The sequence below is a fragment of the Acanthochromis polyacanthus genome, chromosome 22 (genome assembly GCF_021347895.1).
Source record: "Acanthochromis polyacanthus isolate Apoly-LR-REF ecotype Palm Island chromosome 22, KAUST_Apoly_ChrSc, whole genome shotgun sequence".
Classification (NCBI taxonomy): domain Eukaryota; kingdom Metazoa; phylum Chordata; class Actinopteri; family Pomacentridae; genus Acanthochromis; species Acanthochromis polyacanthus.
In genome coordinates this window covers 28,116,209-28,141,528 of record NC_067134.1, presented here as the reverse complement: position 1 = coordinate 28,141,528, position 25,320 = coordinate 28,116,209, and the positions used below count along the sequence as shown (strand labels likewise).

General features: G+C 40.3%; 1 protein-coding gene across 10 annotated transcripts in view; it reads right to left on the bottom strand.

The window, feature by feature from the left end:
• LOC110961692 (ATP-binding cassette sub-family C member 4-like) overlaps nucleotides 1–25,320 on the bottom strand; it is an 82,587-nt gene that overhangs the window by 23,552 nt on the left and 33,715 nt on the right. For 3 of the 10 annotated variants that reach the window (XR_007939455.1, XR_007939449.1, XR_007939456.1), the window contains 21 exons: nucleotides 25,214–25,251; nucleotides 25,041–25,129; nucleotides 24,816–24,962; nucleotides 24,480–24,559; nucleotides 23,595–23,745; nucleotides 22,724–22,843; nucleotides 22,537–22,647; nucleotides 22,260–22,360; nucleotides 21,802–21,993; nucleotides 21,558–21,713; nucleotides 20,502–20,591; nucleotides 20,075–20,247; nucleotides 18,096–18,201; nucleotides 17,210–17,344; nucleotides 16,969–17,122; nucleotides 7,707–7,800; nucleotides 6,550–6,655; nucleotides 5,845–6,318; nucleotides 5,487–5,568; nucleotides 4,904–4,977; nucleotides 4,670–4,745 (listed from right to left, as the gene is read on the bottom strand). Coding sequence is in view for 2 of the 10 variants with exons in the window: in XM_051943290.1 (XP_051799250.1) it covers nucleotides 17,033–17,122; nucleotides 17,210–17,344; nucleotides 18,096–18,201; nucleotides 20,075–20,247; nucleotides 20,502–20,591; nucleotides 21,558–21,713; nucleotides 21,802–21,993; nucleotides 22,260–22,360; nucleotides 22,537–22,647; nucleotides 22,724–22,843; nucleotides 23,595–23,745; nucleotides 24,480–24,559; nucleotides 24,816–24,962; nucleotides 25,041–25,129; nucleotides 25,214–25,251 (1,779 nt within the window). In the remaining 8 variants the exon portion in view is untranslated. Of the gene's footprint in view, nucleotides 1–4,669; nucleotides 4,746–4,855; nucleotides 4,978–5,486; nucleotides 5,569–5,844; nucleotides 6,319–6,549; nucleotides 6,656–7,706; nucleotides 7,801–11,439; nucleotides 17,123–17,209; nucleotides 17,345–18,095; nucleotides 18,202–20,074; nucleotides 20,248–20,501; nucleotides 20,592–21,557; nucleotides 21,714–21,801; nucleotides 21,994–22,259; nucleotides 22,361–22,536; nucleotides 22,648–22,723; nucleotides 22,844–23,594; nucleotides 23,746–24,479; nucleotides 24,560–24,815; nucleotides 24,963–25,040; nucleotides 25,130–25,213; nucleotides 25,252–25,320 lie in introns of those variants that run through there. The other 7 variants (XM_051943290.1, XM_051943291.1, XR_007939451.1 and 4 more) reach the window with 6 other exon arrangements.

Genomic DNA, 25,320 nt, shown 5'->3' with positions numbered 1-25,320 from the left:
TTAAAAAGACACAAGTCTGTAATTCTATATATTCAAGTAATGTAATAAATGTCAAACCTTGAACTATGAAAGTAGCTCCAGTATTTAGGCAGGCAGCTTAGCTAGCAAAAATATGGGACAATTCCCCCCCCCCCCCCGAAATGCTTGTTCCTCACACTGACTGACTTGGATAGTCTCAGCAAGTGCCCCACAACATGTGAATGAAAATGTCAATCACCCTTTGAAGCAAATGTCATCCTGAGCTTGGGCCAACATTGGTTTTGGCACAATATTTGCTTTCTAGTGTCCTGAGATTTGGATACAGAGCACAACTGAGGGTGATTGTAGTTCACTTGTCAACTATATTGTGGGTCACTGATTTTCTTGTGCACAGACTCCAAGAAGGCTTTAAGGCTTTTAAGGCTTAAGGCTTTAAGGCTTTAAGGCTTTAAGGCTTTAAGGCTTTAAGGCTTTAAGGCTTTAAGGCTTTAAGGCTTTAAGGCTTTAAAGGCTTTAAGGCTTTAAGGCTTTAAGGCTTTAAGGCTTAAGGCTTAAGGCTTTAAGGCTTTAAGGCTTTAAGGCTTTAAGGCTTTAAGGCTTTAAGGCTTTAAGGCTTTAAGGCTTTAAGGCTTTAAGGCTTTAAGGCTTTAAGGCTTTAAGGCTTTAAGGCTTTAAGGCTTTAAGGCTTTAAGGCTTTAAGGCTTAAGGCTTTAAGGCTTTAAGGCTTTAGGCTTTAAGGCTTTAAGGCTTAAGGCTTTAAGGCTTTAAGGCTTTAAGGCTTTAAGGCTTTAAGGCTTTAAGGCTTTAAGGCTTTAAGGCTTTAGGCTTAAGGCTTTAAGGCTTTAAGGCTTTAAGGCTTTAAGGCTTTAAGGACTTTAAGGCTTTAAGGCTTTAAGGCTTTAAGGCTTTAAGGCTTAAGGCTTTAAGGCTTTAAGGCTTTAAGGCTTTAAGGCTTTAAGGCTTTAAGGCTTTAAGGCTTTAAGGCTTTAAGGCTTTAAGGCTTTAAGGCTTTAAGGCTTTAAGGCTTTAAGGCTTTAAGGCTTTAAGGCTTTAAGGCTTTAAGGCTTTAAGGCTTTAAGGCTTTAAGGCTTTAAGGCTTTAAGGCTTTAAGGCTTTAAGGCTTTAAGGCTTTAAGGCTTTAAGGCTTTTAAGGCTTTAAGGCTTTAAGGCTTTAAGGCTTTAAGGCTTTAAGGCTTTAAGGCTTTAAGGCTTTAAGGCTTTAAGGCTTTAAGGCTTTAAGGCTTTAAGGCTTTAAGGCTTTAAGGCTTTAAGGCTTTAAGGCTTTAAGGCTTTAAGGCTTTAAGGCTTTAAGGCTTTAAGGCTTTAAGGCTTTAAGGCTTTAAGGCTTAAGGCTTTAAGGCTTTAAGGCTTTAAGGCTTTAAGGCTTTAAGGCTTTAAGGCTTTAAGGCTTTAAGGCTTTAAGGCTTTAAGGCTTTAAGGCTTTAAGGCTTTAAGGCTTTAAGGCTTTAAGGCTTTAAGGCTTTAAGGCTTTAAGGCTTTAAGGCTTTAAGGCTTTAAGGCTTTAAGGCTTTAAGGCTTTAAGGCTTTAAGGCTTTAAGGCTTTAAGGCTTTAAGGCTTTAAGGCTTTAAGGCTTTAAGGCTTTAAGGCTTTAAGGCTTTAAGGCTTTAAGGCTTTAAGGCTTTAAGGCTTTAAGGCTTTAAGGCTTTAAGGCTTTAAGGCTTTAAGGCTTAAGGCTTTAAGGCTTTAAGGCTTTAAGGCTTTAAGGCTTTAAGGCTTTAAGGCTTTAAGGCTTTAAGGCTTTAAGGCTTTAAGGCTTTAAGGCTTTAAGGCTTTAAGGCTTTAAGGCTTTAAGGCTTTAAGGCTTTAAGGCTTTAAGGCTTTAAGGCTTTAAGGCTTTAAGGCTTTAAGGCTTTAAGGCTTTAAGGCTTTAAGGCTTTAAGGCTTTAAGGCTTTAAGGCTTTAAGGCTTTAAGGCTTTAAGGCTTTAAGGCTTTAAGGCTTTAAGGCTTTAAGGCTTTAAGGCTTTAAGGCTTTAAGGCTTTAAGGCTTTAAGGCTTTAAGGCTTTAAGGCTTTAAGGCTTTAAGGCTTTAAGGCTTTAAGGCTTTAAGGCTTTAAGGCTTTAAGGCTTTAAGGCTTTAAGGCTTTAAGGCTTAAGGCTTTAAGGCTTTAAGGCTTTTAAGGCTTTAAGGCTTTAAGGCTTTAAGGCTTTAAGGCTTTAAGGCTTTAAGGCTTTAAGGCTTTAAGGCTTTAAGGCTTAAGGCTTTAAGGCTTAAGCTTTAAGGCTTTAAGGCTTTAAGGCTTGTAGGCTTTAAGGCTTTAAGGCTTTAAGGCTTTAAGGCTTTAAGGCTTTAAGGCTTTTAAGCTTTAAAGGCTTTAAGGCTTTAAAGGCTTTAAGCTTTAAGGCTTTAAGGCTTAAGGCTTTAAGCTTTAAGGTTTAGGCTTTAAGGCTTTAGGAACTTTAAGGCTTTAATTGCTTTTAAGGCTTTAAAGGCTTTAAGGCTTTAGCTTTAAGGCTTTAAGGCTTTAAGGCTTTTAAGCTTTAAGGCTTTTTAAGGCTTTAAGGCTTTAGGCTTTAAGGCTTTAAGGCTTTAAGCTTTAAGGCTTTAAGGCTTTTAAGGCTTTAAGGCTTTAAGGCTTAAGGCTTTTAGGCTTTTAAGGCTTTTAAGGCTTTAAGGCTTTAAGGTTAAGGCTTTTAAGGCTTTAAGGCTTTAAGCTTAAGGCTTTAAGGCTTTAAGGCTTTAAGCTTTAAAGGCTTTAGGCTTTTAAGGCTTTAGGCTTAAGGCTTTAAGGCTTTAAGCTTAAGGCTTTTTAAGGCTTAAGGCTTTAGGCTTTAAGGGCTTTAGGCTTTAAGGGCTTTAAGGCTTTAAGCTTTAAGGCTTTAAGCTTTAAGCCTTTAAGGCTTAAGGCTTTAAGCTTTAAGGCTTTAAGGCTTTAAGGCTTTAGGTTTAAGGCCTTTAAGGCTTTAAGGCTTTAAGGCTTTAAGGCTTTAAGGCTTTAAGGCTTTAAGGCTTTAAGGCTTTAAGGCTTTAAGGCTTTAAGGCTTTAAGGCTTTAAGGCTTTAAGGCTTTAAAGGCTTTAAGGCTTTAGCTTTAGGCTTTAAGGCTTTAAGGCTTTAAGGCTTTAAGGCTTTAAGGCTTTTAAGGCTTTAAGGCTTTAAGGCTTTAAGGCTTTAAGGCTTTAAGGCTTTAAGGCTTTAAGGCTTTAAGGCTTTAAGGCTTTAAGGCTTTAAGGCTTTAAGGCTTTAAGGCTTTAAGGCTTTAAGGCTTTAAGGCTTTAAGGCTTTAAGGCTTTAAGGGCTTTAAGGCTTTAAGGCTTTAAGGCTTAAGGCTTTAAGGCTTTAAGGCTTTAAGGCTTTAAGGCTTTAAGGCTTTAAGGCTTTAAGGCTTTAAGGCTTTAAGGCTTTAAGGCTTTAAGGCTTTAAGGCTTTAAGGCTTTAAAGGCTTTAAGGCTTTAAGGCTTTAAGGCTTTAAGGCTTAAGGCTTTAAGGCTTTAAGGCTTTAAGGCTTTAAGGCTTTTAAGGCTTTAAGGCTTTAAGGCTTAAGGCTTTAAGGCTTTAAGGCTTTAAGGCTTTAAGGCTTTAAGGCTTTAAGGCTTTAAGGCTTTAAGGCTTTAAGGCTTTTAAGGCTTTAAGGCTTTAAGGCTTAAGGCTTTAAGGCTTTAAGGCTTTAAGGCTTTAAGGCTTTAAGGCTTTAAGGCTTTAAGGCTTTAAGGCTTTAAGGCTTTAAGGCTTTAAGGCCTTAAGGCTTTAAGGCTTTAAGGCTTTAAGGCTTTAAGGCTTTAAGGCTTTAAGGCTTTAAGGCTTTAGGCTTTAAGGCTTAAGGCTTTAAGGCTTTAAGGCTTTAAGGCTTTAAGGCTTTAAGGCTTTAAGGCTTTAAGGCTTTAAGGCTTTAAGGCTTTAAGGCTTTAAGGCTTTAAGGCTTTAAGGCTTTAAGGCTTTAAGGCTTTAAGGCTTAAGGCTTTAAGGCTTTAAGGCTTTAAGGCTTTAAGGCTTTAAGGCTTTAAGGCTTTAAGGCTTTAAGGCTTTAAGGCTTTAAGGCTTTAAGCTTTAAGGCTTTAAGGCTTTAAGGCTTTAAGGCTTTAAGGCTTTAAGGCTTTAAGGCTTTAAGGCTTTAAGGCTTTAAGGCTTTAAGGCTTTAAGGCTTTAAGGCTTTAAGGCTTTAAGGCTTTAAGGCTTTAAGGCTTTAAGGCTTTAAGGCTTTAAGGCTTTAAGGCTTTAAGGCTTTAAGGCTTTAAGGCTTTAAGGCTTTAAGGCTTTAAGGCTTTAAGGCTTTAAGGCTTTAAGGCTTTAAGGCTTTAAGGCTTTAAGGCTTTAAGGCTTTAAGGCTTTTAAGGCTTTAAGGCTTTAAGGCTTTAAGGCTTTAAGGCTTTAAGGCTTTAAGGCTTTAAGGCTTTAAGGCTTTAAGGCTTTAAGGCTTTAAGGCTTTAAGGCTTTAACCTATTTTGGCCAAAGTATTATACTGGATTGTTTCCTCTGGATGGCTAAGCTTGGGTTCTGGCTGGTTTTTGTGGATTATCTTCTTTTATGACCAGAAATGAGCGTCCAAACTGCATCGACAGGTGATCTGTGCACGTTTACATGACTTGTTGTTTGTTGGATAAATGTGTTTGCAGTGTCCTATTTTAAAAAGCATATACTGATAAAAAAACAGCTGGTGTACTTTTAAGGCTTTTTCATGGACTGAAAGGAGGCTCATGTTGCCATTATTGAATTTGTGTTTCAGAGCTCACCTTGAATGCATGCTGTCTGATAGTTTTCCTCATGGCACGATGCAAAGACACTGTCAGTCACTGCAGATGTCCCTCTCTAGAGAACAAACAGGAAAAGGTTATCATTGACAGAAATTGATTCACTTTGAAGGAGCACAACATTTACAGCTCCAGTTCTGGATGTTTTAAGAAATTGAACATTAAAACCTGTAAACTCTCAGGCAGTTTTACAATTCTATCATGTTGTCTTCCTACCAGGGCAGATCACACACCATTCCTGTTTCACAAAGGCATCATGAAGATATCTGGCTGCTGGTTCTGCTCTTCATCTGTGAACAAACACAAGCAGAGAGAAGAAATCAACTGTTCTTGAAAAGGTTCTCTGGATGTGGATCTTCATAGAAGGCTGCTAGTGGAGTAAGAGCTTTACAATGAGGTTCCAAATACAAGTACAGATGCTCCCAGTGGACACAGAGCATCAGATATAAGCTTGTTGATGTGGAGCTTTGTTTAGAGACCGACTCCCATTGGAAGTAAAGATTCATCGAAAAGGCTTAAACTCACAACATCAAAAATTCAGTACACATTAAAGCCATTTTTGACTTCTGATCAGCAATATCAACTAGACTTTACTCCATTTGGATTCAGGACACACAAAGCCCTTTATCATTTTTGGCTAAATAATAGAGTAAAAAAGATTAACATTTTAGTCACACAATGGGCTGTTGAGTGAGTGAGGCTAAGCCTCATAGAAAACAGGGTGACATTTAAGGTCCTGATGCCCTGGACCGCCGCTTCCTGTTCCTAGAGTCGGAACCCAGAAGGGCCGCATACTTACCGCCTGGATAGGTTTGAAGAGCTGGATGTCATGGACCACATGTTTATTCTTGATAGCAGCAGACAAACCAGATCTGAATAGCCTTGGATGAAAAAGGATATAAATGTTATATATTTTTTTCCCACCAGGTATAAATAAGATTATCTATTGAAATTAAGGCTGTTTACTAAAATATGTACATTGTTGTATATTTGAGTATTGAAGACAATCAGGTGAGTTAGAGTTTTGCAGCTGAATGGAGCCTGTCAATTTGTGTGTGTTTCAACACAGCTTTGTTCAAACTTGTAAAAAGCCTGTCTGGCCATGAGGGCCACAAAGGGTCTTTCTTTTACTGTTGACTTTGATTTAAAAGTCTTACCGGTTGCGTCCTCACGGTCCAAACGGCGGCTGTGTCTTATGATGACCATGATCAAAGGCAGACTGACTGAACTGATCAAACATTTCAAAGCATGCTGGATGAGACGGTGCCCAGGTAAATTGTGTCCCTGTGGAAGCACTGGTTGATGTTCTTTAGTTCCACTCCTTTGCTGATGTTGCCCCTTCAGGCCTGGAGTGTGTTTTACATCCACCAGTTGGTGGGTATTTTCACTATCAAAATTCCAGTCGGTCACCGTGTCAAGCCGCATCGCCCCCCTGTGACGCCTCTCAGAAACCCCAGGGGGGAGGAACAAACCCTACCCGCCTTTGGCTCCAGGACCCAGGTGCAGCTGGAATCAAACCGCATGCATCCCGCCGGCTGGGAGGTGCGCCACAACCCCCTTCGTGATTGCAGTGTTCCCTGGTTGCGGTTTTGACATTCACTTTGGTTGCTGGTTCAGAAAATTCAAGCTGCCTAGTTTGGAAAGTAGTACATAATGCAATTAATATACTTGATTTTGAATTACCTTGAATACTATTCATTTAAATTAACTTTTATTAATATTAAAGTTGATTACTAACACATGGCATTTATTAAGGGACATGCTAGACTATGACTTTTTTGGACCAAAGCCTATATTATGACATTTTTTCAGCAACATGCTGTACAAACTATAATTTTGATAAAACATGGTTCACTGCTTACCGTCGGGAGTGAACAGCTCAGGTCGATGGAGAAACGGCTGGGAACCCAGAGGCTGCAGGTTCAAGTCCCGTGACTGCCAAAGTTCAACTTCACCTAACACGTATGGCTATAAAAGAAATCATAGTGTAACAGGTAAATAAAGACAAGTCATAGTGGGATGGGAAACAAGTGTTAAAACATACATTCATTCTTAGAACTACTCCTGGATTTTCTGTCCACAATAAAACCTGCTGCTGCCCCCTCCTGGTCATTCTTTGAAAACACTCAAATCATGGACTCTCGCCTTGATTTGTACCTTAGTTTACACATCATTATATCCAACTTATCTGAATGCAAAAAGCAGTCTTTCAAAAAATGATGCTGGACAATAACAGCAGTTTTTTCTGCATTTTTGTATTAAAGACCAACCCAGACATTTATTTTACTCTCCTTGTCTTCCACTGCAGATTCATGTCTGATGCCGTTGAAGAAGCGGCTGCAGTGAAATAATCACACCACATTTGTCACTAAATCTGGCTGCAGTCGCTTTGTAGCCTAGCTTAGCTAGACTGTATTCCCGTTATAAGGGATATACGGTCTAGCCCTCCTCCGTTGACACATTTTGACAGGATTTCAAGCTCCGAGCAGATCGGACCGAACCAATCGGAGCACCAGAGGCGGGAGTTAACGATGCGTCATCTTCAGGGCCGAGATTACCCCGCAACAGAGCGAGGTTTCTCTCGTGCGCTTTCCTCTGTTTTGCACGGGCTGAATTTGTCCTTAAAACCTCAACAAGAAGCAGCTCTTAAAGCTTTTCTTTTTAAAAAGGATGTATTTTTAATTCCGGCAGGCTGTACGATAGAATGCGTAATGCTGCCCTCCGCTGTTGAAAGGGAGAGCTTAGGTTTTCCTCAGGACCCCTGTACGGCGAAGGAAGCTGTTAAAACTACAAAACATCATGGCGGAAAGGCAATTGTTAGGTCGCTTAGTGATTGCGTCACACATGCGTTACGCTGATTGGCTCTCTCCGATTCAAGCTGTGATCGGTAGTCCCGCCTCTGGGCTAGATTTGGTTCAATGGAGCAGTTCCAGACTGACTTTATGTGTATTTGTAATACACAATATAAAGGCTGTCTGGTCCCCAGGCAAGTCGCTTTGAACGTGTTGGTGAAACTCACCGTCAGGCCACAGAGCTTCTTCTCTGTGATGAATGAAGAACAGTTCAGTTGAAGCTGCATCCGGCTGCTTCCGGTTTTGCCTCCGGCTCGGATTCTTCATCATCGTGAAAAACACACAAACAAAAAAATACAGACATTTGTCACACTGACTGATGATCTCAGGTAATAAAGAAAGACACTAAAATGTTCAGGTTAATGGTATATGCAACCCAAAATACTCATACATGCGCTTATTAAAAAAAAAAAAATCAGTGTAAAGGAAAAGTAGACTTGAAAGGATTGATAAAAAACCATGATACTTAATACTACATGAGCAATATCAGGACAGATGTTACTGTTCCAGCTGTTCCATTAGACTGCAGTTATTCAGACAGAAATGAAAACGTCACATTCCTCATTAAAACTACATGGGACTTTTGGTGAATAATGTTGTGAAGCATGGAGATATGAGATCCCAGAATCAGCCACAAAGGGGAGACTCTGACAGAACAACAGCTAAATGAGGGAACATTATGATATAACCTGTGATTTAGGATCAAATTATGCCATAACCTAATGAATGTGTTTGAACTAACCAAGTGTCTATTCTTACATTCTTTAATGTTGAAACAGTGTAAAAATCAGAAGCATGTCTCACTGTAAGAAGTGAGGGTTTGATTTTTTTTGAAAGGTTGTCTTGATACTCTTTGTTTAAGAAGTAACCAGGTCAGAAGAGCAGCTCACTGTGAAAAGTGATGTTTTTGGTTACCATAGAAACTGATGTGTTTGATAGATTTGACGTAAAAGAGGAACTTATGCTTTATGAAATGGGAATGATTATAAGACTTTTGATTACTATTAAACTGAGATGTTTTAGAAAGAGTTTTAACTACTGTTAAAATAAGAGGGTTTTAACTTTGTCATGAGGTGAGAAGTCACGAGCAAAGTGAACCAGGGTCAAATGATTCACCGTAAAGATTAAACTCAGAATAGATTGGGGATTTTTATAAGTCTGGAAGATGGGAGACTGGCTGTCTAGACAGTCCAAAATAGATAATTCCAGTTCCTTAAAAGTGGAGGTGTCCATACGGTCGGTGCACGGTACACGTGTGCGAGTGGGGAGGGGGGAAGGAGGAGTCATTGCATATGCAAAAGGTTCAGTTCGCTATAAATTACACCTGAACGAGACACAAGTTGGGAGTTGTTGGGTGGTAGTCGCTCGATGCAAACCAGGGTAGAAATGCCCTGAGCAAAGGGGATTTTATCACGTAACTCGGACGGGGGATTCAACAGGATCTGCAAAGGAATAACTGCTCTGTTGGAATTATGGACAAAAGTACTGCTTTTTCTGCAGTGTTGGAGGATTACACAAGTGTGATCTGGATATAACACTGATTGATGGAGTATTACTGGAATTTATTATTTCCAAAGGAATTACCCCAGACTGGATTACAAAGTTTACTGGCCCAAACAACAAAATTGGATACATGCAGATTTAAATCTGGTCCGGACCCCCGTCCGCTTTCCCCTGGGCCCCGGCGAGTGTCAAAGGCTTTTTTTGGTTTCAGGTGAGCAGTCGACTACGGCCATAGCCGGCTGCTCTCCCTCCAAACGATGTAATCTGGGTGATTTTTACTTCTCTTATATGAAAGCATAGTTGCACTTATGAGTCATGTTAAGCCATTGAAAGAATAGTGATGTTTGATTAATTGTCTGATGATTAAGAGCTATTGCTACACCCTTGCTAATAAACATTTTTCCTGCAATTAAAGTTAACTGTACATTAAGACACAGCAGGCTCTTGGCCACCTTTACATGTGAAAAAGAGACGGGCAGAAAGTACCACGTATTGCTTGAAATCAAAGGTATCCCCAGACACATTCTACAGCTCCTATTTAAAAGGGCTTGTAAGTAAATGTTGCAGTTGCTGGCTCGCCTGTCAATCGCTCTGCCCGATCCATCACACACACACACACACACACACACACACACACAGGGGTGGGAGCAGCATTCAGCGCAGCGGCAGAGTAGAGGGGAACTTGCACTCTCTTAATGGATCAAACCATTATCCAAAAAGGGGGGGGGGGGGGGGGGGGGGGGGTCAAAATAGGGAGAACTTTGCCAGATTTTACATTTCATTTGAAACGGAAAAATAACACTATTAATAATTATTTCAGCATTTATTATAAACATAAATAAATAACGCCCAATAATTCTAGGGGTGCTTAAAAAAATTAAGGGGTGCCAAGCCATCGGACGTCTGCAAGCTGGAGAGTCTGTCCGCTTCGGGGAAGGTCATCGGTGCTCTGTGTGGTGTTGTATCGACGCTGGAGACGGTAAATGGTGGTGATGTTGACATTAAAGTGACGGGCAATGTCTCGGACAGACTCTCCAGCTTGCAGACGTCCGATGGCTTGGTTCCTCTCAGTTTGGTTTAAGCGTGGCATAGTTAAACAGCAAGTGAAATGCCTATGATCTTGAATGAAATTTATACCCACTGAAGGTGTCGATAAATCGTACATATTCAATTGCACGTGCAAAGTGTGAATCATGTCCACATCATCAATGCATTGGTGTATTGCGACGATTCGTTTTCCGTTTTCACACCAACCTTACAAAACACAACAGAAAATGTTAAGAACACACCATGCACCACAAAGTACCAAATGCATTTTTGTTTTGGGAAACCAAATTTAATTTGTCATCGGGTTAAAGAAACTTGCATTTCTTTTGCGTATGAGTATATGTACACTGACAGTCATTAAAAACTTTAAGACCATATTTTTCAACATAATTTTTATTTGGAAGCCCAAAACTGGATTTTCTTCATATCAATCATTTGTTTAGCATATTGGCATACACAAACAAAAATCTAAAGTTTCAAGAATGATTTCAAAATAAAGCATTTCACAAAAGAAAATGGCACCTGCCAAACACAAAGTCACAACAGTCACTACCGAGTATGGCCTCCATCTGCTTGGATGCAGGCAGCAATCCGTCGGCGCATGCTTTGGACCAGGCTTCTGATTGTGGGTTGGGAACAGCCCATACGCCTGGATACATCACTGTAGCTCAAAGCGGCCTCCACCATACCCAGTGCCCGGAGACGTTGTTCATGTGACAGACGCGGCATGATGCTGTTCACTGGACTAACAATGCTGGCCTTTTTTGGGCCTTTATATAGGCCTTCAAACCCATTCTCACATTGTGCAGATACTCACTGAGTATTCCTTGGTGTGTATTTGGTTCACTTTTGCACAGAGTACCGACCCATGTGCAATGAATCGTGACAAAATGACAACTCATCATTATCTCAACTACCAGGGCACTCGATCATCAGTAAGTCCACAAGGAATAATTACAACCCCCCTACAAGTAGAATTCTGCCTACATTTCTACCTCAAAGTTTCTATTGACTGTCAGTATATGTATGTGGCTATGTCCGGCCCGATATCTCTGCAACCGCTGAAGTCAGGATAATCAAACTTGGCACTGAAGATCAGTCTAAGGTCCCCTGCTCAGTTGTGGAGTTACAGGTCAGCAGATCAAGTAGGGAGGGAGATACGTACGATGATCTAAATTGATACATACAGCATCAGTTGTATAGGGAGCACAGGGGTTTTGCCAGCAGAGGGCGTAGTTCTGCCCTCTACTGAGGGCTCATCTCGTTGTATTCTGAGATCGTTCATGAGGTCAAAGTTTTGGGGGGGGTTTTTACATCTTTGAGAACAGAACGACCCAAAGACCACAGAAGTGTTTTTAATGCATCTTTTATGCAGAATTTGACAAAAACAAATGTACAAATTTGCAGTTAATACAACAAGTGTGAACAGATCAAAGTCATTCAACAAACTAAAGATGCTGAGGAAAGGTATAAAAAATATAAAAATAAACTTGTGTCAATTATAAAAAGGCAAAAACAAGACTACTATACTAACTTATTGGATGCAAATAAAAATGATACTAAAATCACGTGGGGTGTACTAAATACAGTTATGCACAAAGGAAAGACCGATTTAAATATACCTAATTGTTTTATAAAAAATAATGTTGACATCTTGGGGGAGGAAGAAATTGTAAATGAATTTAATCGTTACTTTGTGTCCATTGGCCCTAGTTTAACAGAAAATATTTCTGATGTAGATTTTAACACTAGAAACATATCAGACAATTTAAACAGTATTTTTTTAGATAACATTTGTCCAGGCGAAATTCTGACTATTGTTCACAATTTTACAAACAAAAAATCAACTGATTATACTGACATGAATATGGTATTAATGAAACAGATCATTGATGTCATCATAGAACCATTTACATATATCTGTAATTTATCATTTACTCAGGGGATATTTCCGGATCAAATGAAAATAGCCAAAGTTATACCATTTTTTAAAAAGGAAACAAACATGAATTCTCAAATTATAGGCCCATTTCTTTGCTTCCACAGTTCTCTAAAATTTTAGAAAAACTCTTTGTAAAAAGGTTGAATAGATTCATTGAAAAATATAACATTTTAGGCAACTCTCAATATGGGTTTCGTCATGGTCATTCAACAGCTACCGCAATTATGGAACTGGCTGAAGAAGTTGCCACCGTCATGGATAAACAGCATTACCTTATTAGCATTTTTGTCGATCTTCAAAAAGCATTTGATACCCTGAACCATCAAATACTATTGCAAAAACTATATAAGTATGGTATCAGAGGTGTAGCTCACCAATGGGTTACGAGTTACCTAAAAGACAGAAGTCAGTATGTTCAAATCAAAAATGCAAAATCTGAACGCCATAAAATAATTTGCGGGGTTCCGCAAGGATCGGTCCTTGGACCAGTACTTTTCTTACTTTACATAGATGATATTGTTTCTGTTTCTAGTTTACTTAAGTGTATCTTGTTTGCAGATGATACAACTTTATTTTACTCTGGGAACGATTTGAGCAAAGTGTTACAAACAGTACAAAATGAATTTTTGAAAATTATCACATGGTTCAATGCTAACAAATTATCTCTAAATATAAGTAAGACTAAATTTATGATCTTTAGTTGTAAAAAAGTAGATACTGACATGGCATTGTTTATACAAGGATCTAAGATAGAAAGGACACATGAGATTATGTTTTTAGGTATTCTGATAGATGAAAAGTTGACCTGGAAATCCCACATAGAACATCTTAAAACAAAGGTATCACAAACTATTGCAGTGTTACAAAAGGTCAAAGGATGTATAAACAAGAGAGCTTTATTATTATTGTATAATTCACTAATTGTTCCATATTTGACCTACTGCATTGAAGTATGGGGAAATGCATGTAAAACCTATGTTGAATCAATTTTTCTACTACAGAAACGTGCCATTCGTGTCATAAATGGCAATGCATATAGAGACCACACAAATCCAATCTTTAAACAACTACAAACATTAAAATTTAGCGAATTGGTAGATTTTAACATCCTTAGGACTATGTACAAAGCACACAAAAATTACTACCGGTTAATTTGCAAAATCATTTTAAAAACGTGTACGTACATATGACTTACGGGGAAAGGAAACTTTTGTTAAACCAGAGTTTAGGACAAAATTAAAAGAAAGATGTATTTCTGTGCAAGGAGTCAATTTATGGAACAAACTAGAAGATGAAATTAAATTATCCAAATCCCTTCACATTTTTAAGAAAAGAGTTAAAATGTTATTGTTAAAACGATATGATGCCGATTTTTGATTTATTTAAATATATACATTTTTTTCTTTTTGCTATTTTGTTGTTTTTCTTTTTTTCTCCTTTAAAACTATAAGTGAATAAGTTTTGATTTTGTTTGGTAATATGTATTTGTTTAAAATACATCAGTGGTAAAAATATTATTGTTATCGAAACTATTAAAACATAAATTGCCTATATCACACTTGTTTTGTAAAATGATAGAGTGATTAAGATTTATAAATAATTAATGAAACTGTTATTCTACACAAGAAAAGTTTGCAGCTGAACTTATGCATATTTATATGTGATTCTGCTGTTATCATTGTTATCATTATTATTATTATTTTTGTTTATTGCGTTTGAAAAACTGTCAGATGCTAACAATGAAGAAATGGACAATGAATGCATGGTAAACAATAATTGTAATGAGGGGTAGGCGCTTATAAGCGATCTCGCTTCGGCCTACTCCTTTTGAGCATATTACCTCAATGTAAGAGAACAGTACTGTGCTAACGAAATGTTAATTGCTCAAATAAAAATGAAATGAAATGAAATGAAATGAACTCCACATCCTCTGTAGCAGCTCTTCAGATTTCCTCCTCCCTGTAAACTCTTAAATCAGTGGAGTGGAAGTGCAAGGACCACGGCTTCTACAGTAGAATCTCCTTTTCAGACCGTTTCTGAGGTCTGGTACATGTGTGTCTAGATTAGTTTAAGGCAAAGACATTAGTGTTGAGAACAGATTGTCACTGAAAGAAAGAAAAGTGCAGCTGCAGTGAAATGTGTCTTCAGGTGTGGATGAACATCGGCTCATGTTCCTTCAGTCAGAGCACTGATGTTCCTCTAAGCTGAAGGTTAAAGTTTAGCGACATCACAGTGGTCGGTACGTCTGAATGACGAAAAGAAACCAAAATGCTGCGTCTGATTAAGCAGCATCCTCGGGCAGATCCAGTCTTTGATTCTCTGCTACCTGGACTCAGATATTCTTTGAACAGTTACATTTACCCAAACTTGAAATAAGGCACTTCGTTTTGAAGGATTACGCGGCCGTTTGAAAGCAATTCAGCGTGATAAATATGAAGCAGCAGATAATAAATATTGGTCTGCATCAACAGTTTGTACAGCAGTGATTTCTCAGGTCTGACAGCTCCAACAAACGGCGTTGGACTGTTTGGTTCAGACGTTCACCAACGCTGCAGCCTCTGTAGTAGTGCTGAGGCAACGCATCGACGTAGTCGACGTCATCGATTATGTAAATATGTCGACACGTTGCTATCAAAACATATATGATGGCTACTCACACACGCGTGCACTCAGGAGACCGGTTAGGATGGAGGAGGCAACAAATCAGCCCGAAAAAGACAGTAAGCGAGCTCACCCTCGCTCATCTAAAGCATGGGACTACTACAAGCGCAGCAGCAAATACAGTAATGTTGTCATTTGCACTCTGTGCAGAATAGAAATTAGTGATGGGAAATCCGGCTCTTTTTAGAGAGCCGGCTCTTTTGGCTCGGCTCAGTAAAAAGAGCCGGCTCTTTCGGCTCCCAAGCGGTTCTTCGGGTTGTTTTGTTGTTTTAATTAATTTATTATCAACAACAATATGAAATTATGCACAAACTGAATTACTCATGTAAAAGCCTGTTTTTTTAAAATTTATATACATGTATTATATAAATATGCTTTTTTATTCACTCCACAAAAATTAAAAAAATAAATTAGAAAATACAAAGAACAACAATTTACAACTCAATTTACAACTATTCAAATATTCAGCTTTTTCCTTTTAACCCGTTAAGCTTCAGTGTACCGCCGGCGGTACACCTACTAATTTGCATAGGAATTTCAAGAATGTCCGAAGGCTGCAAACACGATTATACAAACACTATACGCCGATGGAAAGCTTAGATTCTCATGAATCCGCCGGTATAAACCACTTTCAGATGTGATTACCACAGCGGGTGAGAAAAACACATTTGTCCGACAAACAACGAATATCCATCCATCCGTTCTCTGTACACGGCTTCAACGCACACAGCGCGACTCACATTTGCGGGTTCATTATTACACACAGATGAAAATATTCCACAAAAAACGGCCATAATCCAACCTTGGACATCCAGACGAAACAAGCCAGTAAAATATTTTGTCCAAAACATGTCCTGAAGTCGGTATATAATCCACGAATCGGTCGTTTTCAAGGAAATGCACCTCGCGATGCGCGTCCAATATTCCCTGTATTCCTCATCATATTTTTATTTACAAATAAAATATTAGCGATTTTTTGTACTGAAAATGGCTGGAATTGACTGCAGCTTAAAAGGTTAAACAAATTTAAAGTGAAACAACACAAAACACTGCAAGCCATTTTGTTTTCCACATCCCACTCTTTTGCCACTTTGAGCAGCTCTTCTGCTCAGTTCTCAGCAGTGTGTCTGTCGCTGAACTCAAAACAATCCAGAAGACTGAACACCATTTTAAAATTTTCAATAAAGTGACACGTAACTGACAAGAAGGATGTATTGGTTTGGGATGTCCAGCTGTCAGTTATTAGACACACTGCTGTGGCTTTTTTAACCCTCTCTTGCAGTAATGTATGTTCTGTGTCATACAGGCCTGGGATGATTTTTGGGAAAGCGTTTTCCTGCTTGGAATTGCATACATTGGATTTAGTGCATGAACAAATTTCCAGAATCCTTTATCATCCACAACTGAAAATGGTTGAAAATCAAGGACAGTCATTTTTGCCAGTTCTTCATCAATTGAGTTCTGTCTTGGTCATAGACTTCTGCAAAAACTGTGTCACAGAGCTCTGGATCGGAGGTTCAGGTGGTTGTGGTGGCATACTACATGATGCTGTAGATACTGCAGCAGAAGCAGTAGCAGTAGACACACTGGCACCTTCATTAATACCACATTCAACCATTGCACTGATGGGTGGACAGTTCTCAGGTGCCTGTGGAGGTTCTTTGTGGAGCCGGCTCTTTTCTTGCAGACTCTACACTCTGCCTTTGTATTATCAATCAAATTGAAATGGTTCCAGATTTTACTGGTTTTCCTGGTGTCACTCATTTTCTTTACCTTTCTATCGATGTCTGGTTTTGTTGCCCCTGGCTCTCTTTCTCTCTCTCCCTCCTGCTCTGTTTGTGTTCTACTGCTGCTGCGTCTGTGAGTGTAACTGCCGCCACCCCCGCCTTGAGGTTTTTGATATTTGATTCATTTTGCACAGTGCTTTTGTGTTTCATTTTCCCATAGCCAATATTTTTTTTATTTTTAAATTTAGTGTAAATGAGAATTTATTTTTATATGTATTTGATTCTACATGGAATTGCTGTGCATAAGCCTTGATTTATATTTTAAGATTACAAAATTTAAGAAAATATTTGAAATTTTTTTGATATTTATTTGGGGAACATTTGGGTGGAAATAAGCTATTATTAATCGGGAAATTGAAAAATAATCGTTAGCTTAATCGTGAAATTAGTCGATAGGTTAATCGAAAAATTAGTCGCTAGATTAATCGATTAAAAAAATAATCGTTCAGTACAGCTCTACTCTGTAGGTCCTGAGTTCTGTCTCCTCACCGTCTGTCTGGTGGACGAGCCCGCCAGCCACCCTGAGGCTTCTTACAGCAGACTCTTGTTCAGCTCACAGAGCCGTCTCAAAGATCACCATGTTCCCGTCTGCCGTTTCTGCGTGTCCGTTTGGAACGTTAGCACGGCTTCGGCTGGTGTAAACCTGAAAAGATCATTTAGTTTGACCAGAGGGAGTGACAAAACTCTTCACTTTTCAACGTGTTTAAGTATCTCTGAGGGTGAAACTCACCTGCTTAGCTGCCAGCTGCAGAGCTGCAGCTTCCTGTTTGCCCGTCTGCTGGACCATCTTATAAAAGATGCCGTCTGGATGTTGAAGCAGGCTGTAAGGCTCGTCGTAGGCGTGGATCTCCCCGGCATCCAGAACCTGGAAACAAAGTCAGTTCTCATTTTAGTAGCAGGTGAACGGTGGAGGAACTACGACACATTTTACATGTAGCCTCCACCTTTTTAAAAGACCAAAAGTAACCGGACCCACTCCAACAAAAGAAAAAAAATCACCCAAAAAGTTCCCCAAATTTCTGAAAATTTGGAAAAACATTCAGAAAGAAAATTCCAGTAATTTCTGAAAAGTTAACCCTGAAATTCTTATTTAAAAAAAACACTCAAATTTGGCAAGAAAATTCTTGTAAATATTTCCTAAAAAATGAGTAAAAATCTTCCCAAAAAAATCCTAAAAATATCTAAAGTGATTCCATTTATATATCATTAAAATTCTAATATTTTCTTGAAGAACATTCACAAAAATAATCAGCAAAATTTCCTGGATTTTGGTGGATTTTTTTCAGAATGTTCTTAAACATTTTTAACATTTCTTTTTGCCAACCAAAAATGTTGAAAGATTTCCCAAAAATGTTGAAAATGTGGCCATCAGAAGGTTGACTGTGAAAATATATACATTTTTCCACATTTTCAAACTTTAAAAGGTCAGTTTTGACCCACAGGACGACACGAGGGTTAACCTTAAATAAATATGAGTTTGAAACGTGAGAAATATGCTAAAATAGAAGCGCTGTTTGCTGGAGAGAAACCTTCACAGCTGTTGATGGTCACTAAATGTTCTTGTGTCACATCTGGCTGTCCTTCAGTAATCAGATTACTATCACAGAGTAACTCACCAGAATGCGGTCGCTGTCTATGATGGTGTTGAGGCGGTGAGCGATGGTGAGAACGGTGCATTCTCTGAACTTGTCCCGGATCGTTTTCTGGATCAGCTCGTCGGTCCTGCGGGAACAGACGGTTTACGACACAGAAATGCATGTTAGGAAGTCGAGTGTTTGATAAGAAGCTGAAATGTTTGTTGAAATTCTACTTGAAGAGGGTTGTTGGGATGTTTGGGTACGAAGCAAGAAGATCCGAGATGAGGTCAATCTTACAAAACCACATTTAGAATTCGTTACCGAGCCAAAAAATATCACCAGAGCTCCACTCTGGCATTCTGGGAATCCATGTTAAAGGTTGAACATCTCTAGAACATCAAACCAGCAGCACATGCATCAGATGGAGGTCACAGACACTTCTGTCATCCATCACTTCATCCATCAGGACCAACAAAGAGTGGAAAGGCAGTTCATGGTTTCCTTTCTGCTAAAGACTGAAATGGAAATCCACCTGCAGCACTGCTTTCTTTGGATGCTTTCCACAGCACTGATCCAACAAAATAAGCCTCATGAAGACAACATGAAGACGGCTTGGAACGACGACACTAAATAAAATAAACCCAACGATTCTCCTCCATTAGTTCATACTTAGAGGAATGTCCCAGGCCCAATGCCACACTCGTCTGAAGATTTTACTGTAATTTTTAGTGGCCAGTGTTTGGTTTTTCTGTCTGTGGGCGACACCGAGCTCCTAAAACAGCTTCTGACGGAAAACATTTCATTGAGACTGAAAATACGAAAATTCTCCAATCTGAAAACATGTTAATGACCAAAAAAATCTACCAAATTATTCACAGAACTTAGTTGGCAAAGAAGTACATTCTGAAGGGATTTCCTAAATTCAGTCTGAATTAACCTGGACTGAATCTGTAGAATCCACTTCTGGTTTGTTTCCTGTTTTTTCTTTAAACCCGTGTCTGATTACAAACTGAGGTTTTTCCCTCAAGCTGTGCATGGAGGGACCAACATGTCTGAGGGCGTGTTGACGACAGCGGGAGGACTCCACACATCCCACTTATTCATCTTAAATCAGAAGATACATTCACTTAATAGACATTTAGCAGATGGAGGGACTTGTTTGAAGACAATCTTGTTTTAACCCTCGTGTCGTCCGGTGGGTCGAATTGACCCATTTGAAAATTTGAAAATGTGGAAAAAACATTTTTACAGTGAAAACTTCCACATTTTCAAAATTTTGGGAGAATTTTTTTGGACATTTTTTGATGGGAAAAAAAGAAATGTTAAAAAAAAAGTTTTTTTTGAGAACATTCAGCAAAAAATTAACCAAATTTTTTTTAAATTGGTTAATTTTTTTCTGAATGCTCTTAAAGAAAATATTAGAAGTTTTACTGATAAAAACGTAATAACTTCAGATATTTTTAAGATTTTTGGAAGATTTTTTTACTCATTTTTTAATTTTAATTTTTTAAATTTTCATTTTTTAATTTTTTATTTCTTGCCAAATTATTTTTTAAATAAAAATTTTAAAGAAAACTTTTAAGGAAATTTCTTCCTGAAGATTTTTCTAATTTTTATAAATTTGGGGAATTTTTCGCTGATTTTTTAAATTTTTTTTCTGAAAAGGCAACAATATTTTTTGGGGCTGTAAATGAGGACAACAGGAAGGTTAAGACACCTAAGCTTGACAATCCTGGTAAAATATAGCTTAAAAAAATTCCCAGCTAATTTTAAGATCTCATTATTCTCAATATCAGATCTTATTTCAAGAAATCTTACATTTTTTCCCCCTTATTTCAAGGTAAAACTTCTTTGAAATAAGTCTTTTTTTTGTTTTGAGAGGAGCATTTTTCCCCGTGTAATGTTGCACGTTTAGCAAAAACACTTCAGCATCTGTCAGATCAGAATCTACAAACACTTGAATTTGTGGCTCATCGTGTTCGGTTCGTATTTGGACCGTTACCGGTAAAATAACGTACCTGGGGTCCACGTTGGCCGTGGCCTCGTCGATGATGAGGACGCGGTTCTTCCTCAGGATGGCTCTGGCCAAACACACCAGCTGCCTCTGGCCCACGCTGAAGTTGGAGCCCGACTCGGCCAGAACCGTCTCCAGCTTCCCGGGCAGCTCCTCCACAACAGACTTCAGCTGCACCTGCAGGAAACGTTCAGGGACTCAGTGACGAGGAAACTCTGAGCGCTACGCAGCAGAAAGCAAACGTCGACACTGCTCTGTGTCTGCAGAAGTAAATCTGAATCCTACAACACAGAAACACAACGGGCCTCATCTGTTTACAGTTTGGGACATTAAGTCAAGAGAACTAGCAAACAACAGTTCGGTTTTTTGGGTTCCATGTGCTAAAAGTAAAAGCTGATCTTGGTCTTAAACAGTGGGTGTGGCTCACTGACCTCCTGCAGAGCGTTCCACAGTTCTTCATCCGTGTGCTGGTTGAAGGGGTCCAGGTTCTTCCTCATGGAGCCTGTAAACAGAACCGGATCCTGGAACACAAGAGAGGGGACAGGTCAGAGAGGGATCCTCCTCTGGTAACCACGGTAACCACGGTAACCACCATGTCTGTGCAGGTTCTCATTCATCCAGGTCATGGTTATCCAAAGTAGTTTAAATCAATCCACTGGACTTTAAGAAAGTTCCTTGAAGACGTTTCACCTCTTCAGTTCTGGTGGTTGGTGTTGCCTCAGCTTTCAAACCTCTGTGAGGTGTGTCCAGTTAAATGCAGCGAGGAATGCTCAGATCTCTACATAGGGGAAACCAAACAGCCACTTAACAAGCGCATGGCTCAACACAGGAGAGCCACTTCCTCAGGACAGGATTCGGCAGTCTTCCTTCACCTTAAGGAAGAAGGACACTCGTTTCAGGACACCAATGTTCAGACTTTGGACAGGGAGGACAGATGGTTTGAGAGAGGAGTGAAAGAAGCCTTCCATGTCAAAGTAGAGAAGCCATCTCTGAACGGGGGGGGTGGTCTGTGACATCATCTTTCGCCAATTTACAATCAGGTCCTTTCAAAACTCCCCAAAAGAACGACTCAGCAGACTCATGCTAATGACCACCATTAGCACACGAGGGCTCAGTGACATCTGTGCATTTCAACGACCCCCACCGATACTCACAACGACCATCATTGGGTAGTCAGATGAGTTTTAGTATCGGTCGTTGAAATAACAGCCCTGGACACACCTCACAGAGGTTTAAAAGCTGAGGCAACACCAACCACCACCAGAACTGAAGAAGCCTCTTGGATGAGAGGTGAAACGTCTTCAAGGAACTTTCTTAAAGTCTAGTGGATTGATTTAAACTACTTTGGACGGTAACCATGGAAACGCTGCAGAAAGATGACTGGATCGTCAAGAACTTCAAGGAGAAAGGTTCAATGGTTGTGAAGAAGGATTCAAGGTTCCAACAGAAACAGGTGAGGCAGTGACAGGAGGTCTGCTGTGTCTTACCTGAGGGATAATAGACATCTTCTGACGCAGGTCGTGGAGGCCGATCTCTGAGGTCACGATGCCGTCGATGGAGATCTTCCCCTGAGGTTCTGCCAGGCGGAACAGAGCCGAGACCAGAGAGCTTTTCCCAGCACCCGTTCTTCCCACAATACCGACCTGACGGACAGCAGAGAACGACAAGCTGAGGTCTGACGCTCAGTCTGATGAACGGCAGTCGGCGCTCTGAGAATCAAACACATCTGACCTTCTCTTTGGGCCGGAACACGGCGCTCATGTTGTGCAGCACCGTCGGTCCGTCAGGACTGTAGGAGAAGCTGACCTGGTCAAACGTCACCAGGCCTTTACTGGGCCAGTTCGGGGGAGGACGCCTGTGGGTTTCCCAGGGTGCTTCACTCTCCAGTTCAGAGTACTCTACCACCCGCTCCACTGAGGTCATCTGAGGACAGAAATGAACCTCAATGACGACATTTCAAAGCACATTATAGTATAGTATATATATTTTATTTCTATCTGTTGTTATCGTTTTATCCCAAGAAGGAGATGCACTCAAAATTTCATTCTACATTTGTCCAATGACAATAAAGGCATTTGATTGGATTTAAACAATAAAATCTTTCAGGCATTCATGGAAATGAGTCAGATCCAGACATGTTTATAGACCCAGTAATATCACTTATAATGAGATCAAAGCCAGCATCTCACCATGTTCTCCACCTCTGCGCTCTGCCGGACGCCCCACTGAAACATGCCGGTCAGAGTGACGGCGTAGCTCAGAGCCAAACCAACGGAGCCGGCGTCCAGCTCTGACAAGACCAGAAAAACAATTTAACCACAGTTCACTCTGCTGCTGCCTCTCATGGAGTACATGTTTTCATTCAATGTGGACTATTTCACAGACACTGGCGCCCCCTGGTGGTGGAACATCACCGTGGAGGACAGCCATCAAAGTCCAGTGTTCAAAGCTTAAAGTCTTCCTTACGTTCTCGGAGCAGCACACAGCCAAAAGTGGTCACGGTGACGAAAACGGCGCAGATGAAATCGAGGCGGACGGCGAACCAGCGAGAAGTCGTCAGGAAGAGAAACCACGCTTCTGCTCAGGACAGAAAACAGTCAGTGACGCCGCAGAAACACGGAGCATTGAAGTGCAGAAAGACAGTGAAGAAAACCTGAGTGCAGATCCTGGTGGGCGTCAAACGCTTTCTGGAATCTCTCCTCAGCCCCGAAGGCTCGGATCGTCCACAGGCCCTGAAGAGACGAGGACAGGTGGGAGAAGACGGGACTCCGAGCTGCAGGACGACCGATGAGGAGACAGATGATCAGAAGATACGACTGACAGGGTTTCATACAGCCTTAGAAACACGCTAAGTCCTTTAACCCCCAACAGTTCTCTGGGTTTCATGCTCCTGTCCTACTGTGGGTTCATTTTCAGTGCAGAATAAAGTCCTGCACCGCTTTGGAAGCAGACAAAAAACATGGCTGGATGTAGAGAGAACTGACAAATGTCTTCGGTGCAGCATCTTGATGAATCACTGTACAGAACTGTTAAAAGCCCAGAACCAACATGTTCATTTCTCCTTTTGAAAGGCCCACAGGAGTTCCCTGAAACATGCAGACTTTACACCATGTACACCCCCTGTCAAAAGTTTTAGGACACTTTCTCATTCAAATCAACTAGAACCTGTCCTAAAACTTTTGACAGGGGGTGTAGATCTATTACTGTAATTTATTGTCAGATTTGTTCAAACGCTCTTGCTGTGGGATTACTGGATCGGTGAAGTCAGTCTGGCTTCTCAGTTACAATGAGAGCAAAACATTGACGTGTACAATGAAGAGATTTTCATTAAAAACGCTCATTTCGGTTTACAATTGGTTTTCCTTTTCAACAAACTGAAAATCATATGATTAACTGAAATAAATTTACTTTTTTAAGTAAAAGCTTTTAACCCCACCGGCAGGTTTGTGGGAGTTCTAATGGACAAGAAAGAACTGTGGATGTGTAAGCAGCTAACAGAGCAAGTCATTAACTGGGAAACTCACTGGTGGACTCGAGGCGTTTGATGTTTCTGGAGGTCTGCAGGAAGTAACGACGCAAGAAGACGAAGACGATGAGAAGAGGAACCACGGCGATGAGGATCCACGGGATCACCGACGCTGCAACAGCAATGACCCCAAGAACCTGCAGGAACAACTGAACAGAGACAAACATAAAGAAGAGGAAAATGAGAGGCAGCAACAGGTCACACCACTGCTGGAGCCAATGAACACCAAGTTCTAAGCAGGAACCAGTCTTTGTCCCGGCAGATGTTCTGCTCTAAAACAGTTTCCACCGCTGAAGAAGCCGGTCATGTTGGAGAATGTTGGATTAAAACAGTTTTGGAGCAATAAATGCACAGACTAGAGAAACCCAAGCGACTGTCTCAGGCTCTCCTCATCAGATGTGGGAAAGTTTGTCGGCTCATCAGTTATTTAAGTCCTGAGGCTGAAACAGAGGTAGCCGTATGTATGGGAGTATGTTATCATTTCCTTCATTTATTTTTACTCAGTCATCACACGCTGTGCATTCTCTCTGGTTTTAGGAGCATGTGTTCTGGTTTGCTTTTGCCTCGTCTAAAAAATTCTCCCACAGGAGATAATAAAGTTTATCTGACCTTAAATGAATTGTCAGATAAAGTTGGAGTATTTATCATGACAATGGAAATGATTGTTTTCACATCTACACTAACACAGATAAAAACATCTACTTCAACGTGTGAGCCTCATTCCTCTCCGTTTGTTTCACTTTGTGCCTTCAGACGGACACGAAGAAGTCAAAGTCAGTTAAACTCCCACCAGGAATTCATGACGATTAAGTGTCAGGAAAAGGACCGACACCGTTCACCCTTTCTGAGGTTACAGAGAAGACTTAATGAGGCCGGTTCTAACCTGAATGAAGTCCACAAAAGTCCACGGCATGTTGGAGTCCAGCTGGCCGATGTCCTTAGAAAACCTGTTTAAGATCCTTCCTGCAGTAAAACAGAAAAAAATACTGTCAGACCTGAAACGGGTAAGTTTATCCAACATGGAACCTCATCTGGTCTTTGGACAACTTTTTAATTCTTGGTTGTATTGTTCCCTCATATTTTTTTTGACAATTTATAATCAGTAAAATCAGCATTAAGAGATCAAACAAAAGGAGGAATACATCCAAACCTCCCAGCTTCAAATGAACACTGACTGATAACTGAACACTAATGAAGGCTTCTGCTGCCTCTGCCTCACCGATGGGGTTGATGTCAAAGAAGCGTACGGGCGTTCTGAGGATGGTCTTGAACATGCCGTTGTGCAGCGACTGAGCACACCTCACCAGCACGTTGAACAGAACCAGATTCCTCATGAAGCCAAAGATGATGGTGGCTCCGGTCAGACCTGGACAGCAGAACATTCTGTCAGCAACAGGTCAAGAAGCAAACCCTGCAAAAACACAGCAGGCGTTCACCGATTCACCTGCGTAGATCCCCAGGTAGAAATCTCTGTCCAGGGTGGCGTTTGTGACGGTGGAGTTCAGAGCATCGAGCCTTTCCTGCTCATCAGCCCTAAAATGATACGAGGCTGTAAACTAGTGGGGAAAACACGGTGCAGTTTGTGAAGTATGCTGTTATTGTGGGTTTCATGCTCACCAGTAGGCCAGCCACCAGTCCTGCATGATGTACGCTACCTACAAAATAAATGCACGCTTTCTGTATTTGATCACATGCATTGATTTGTTCTACACGTTCTCACTAAG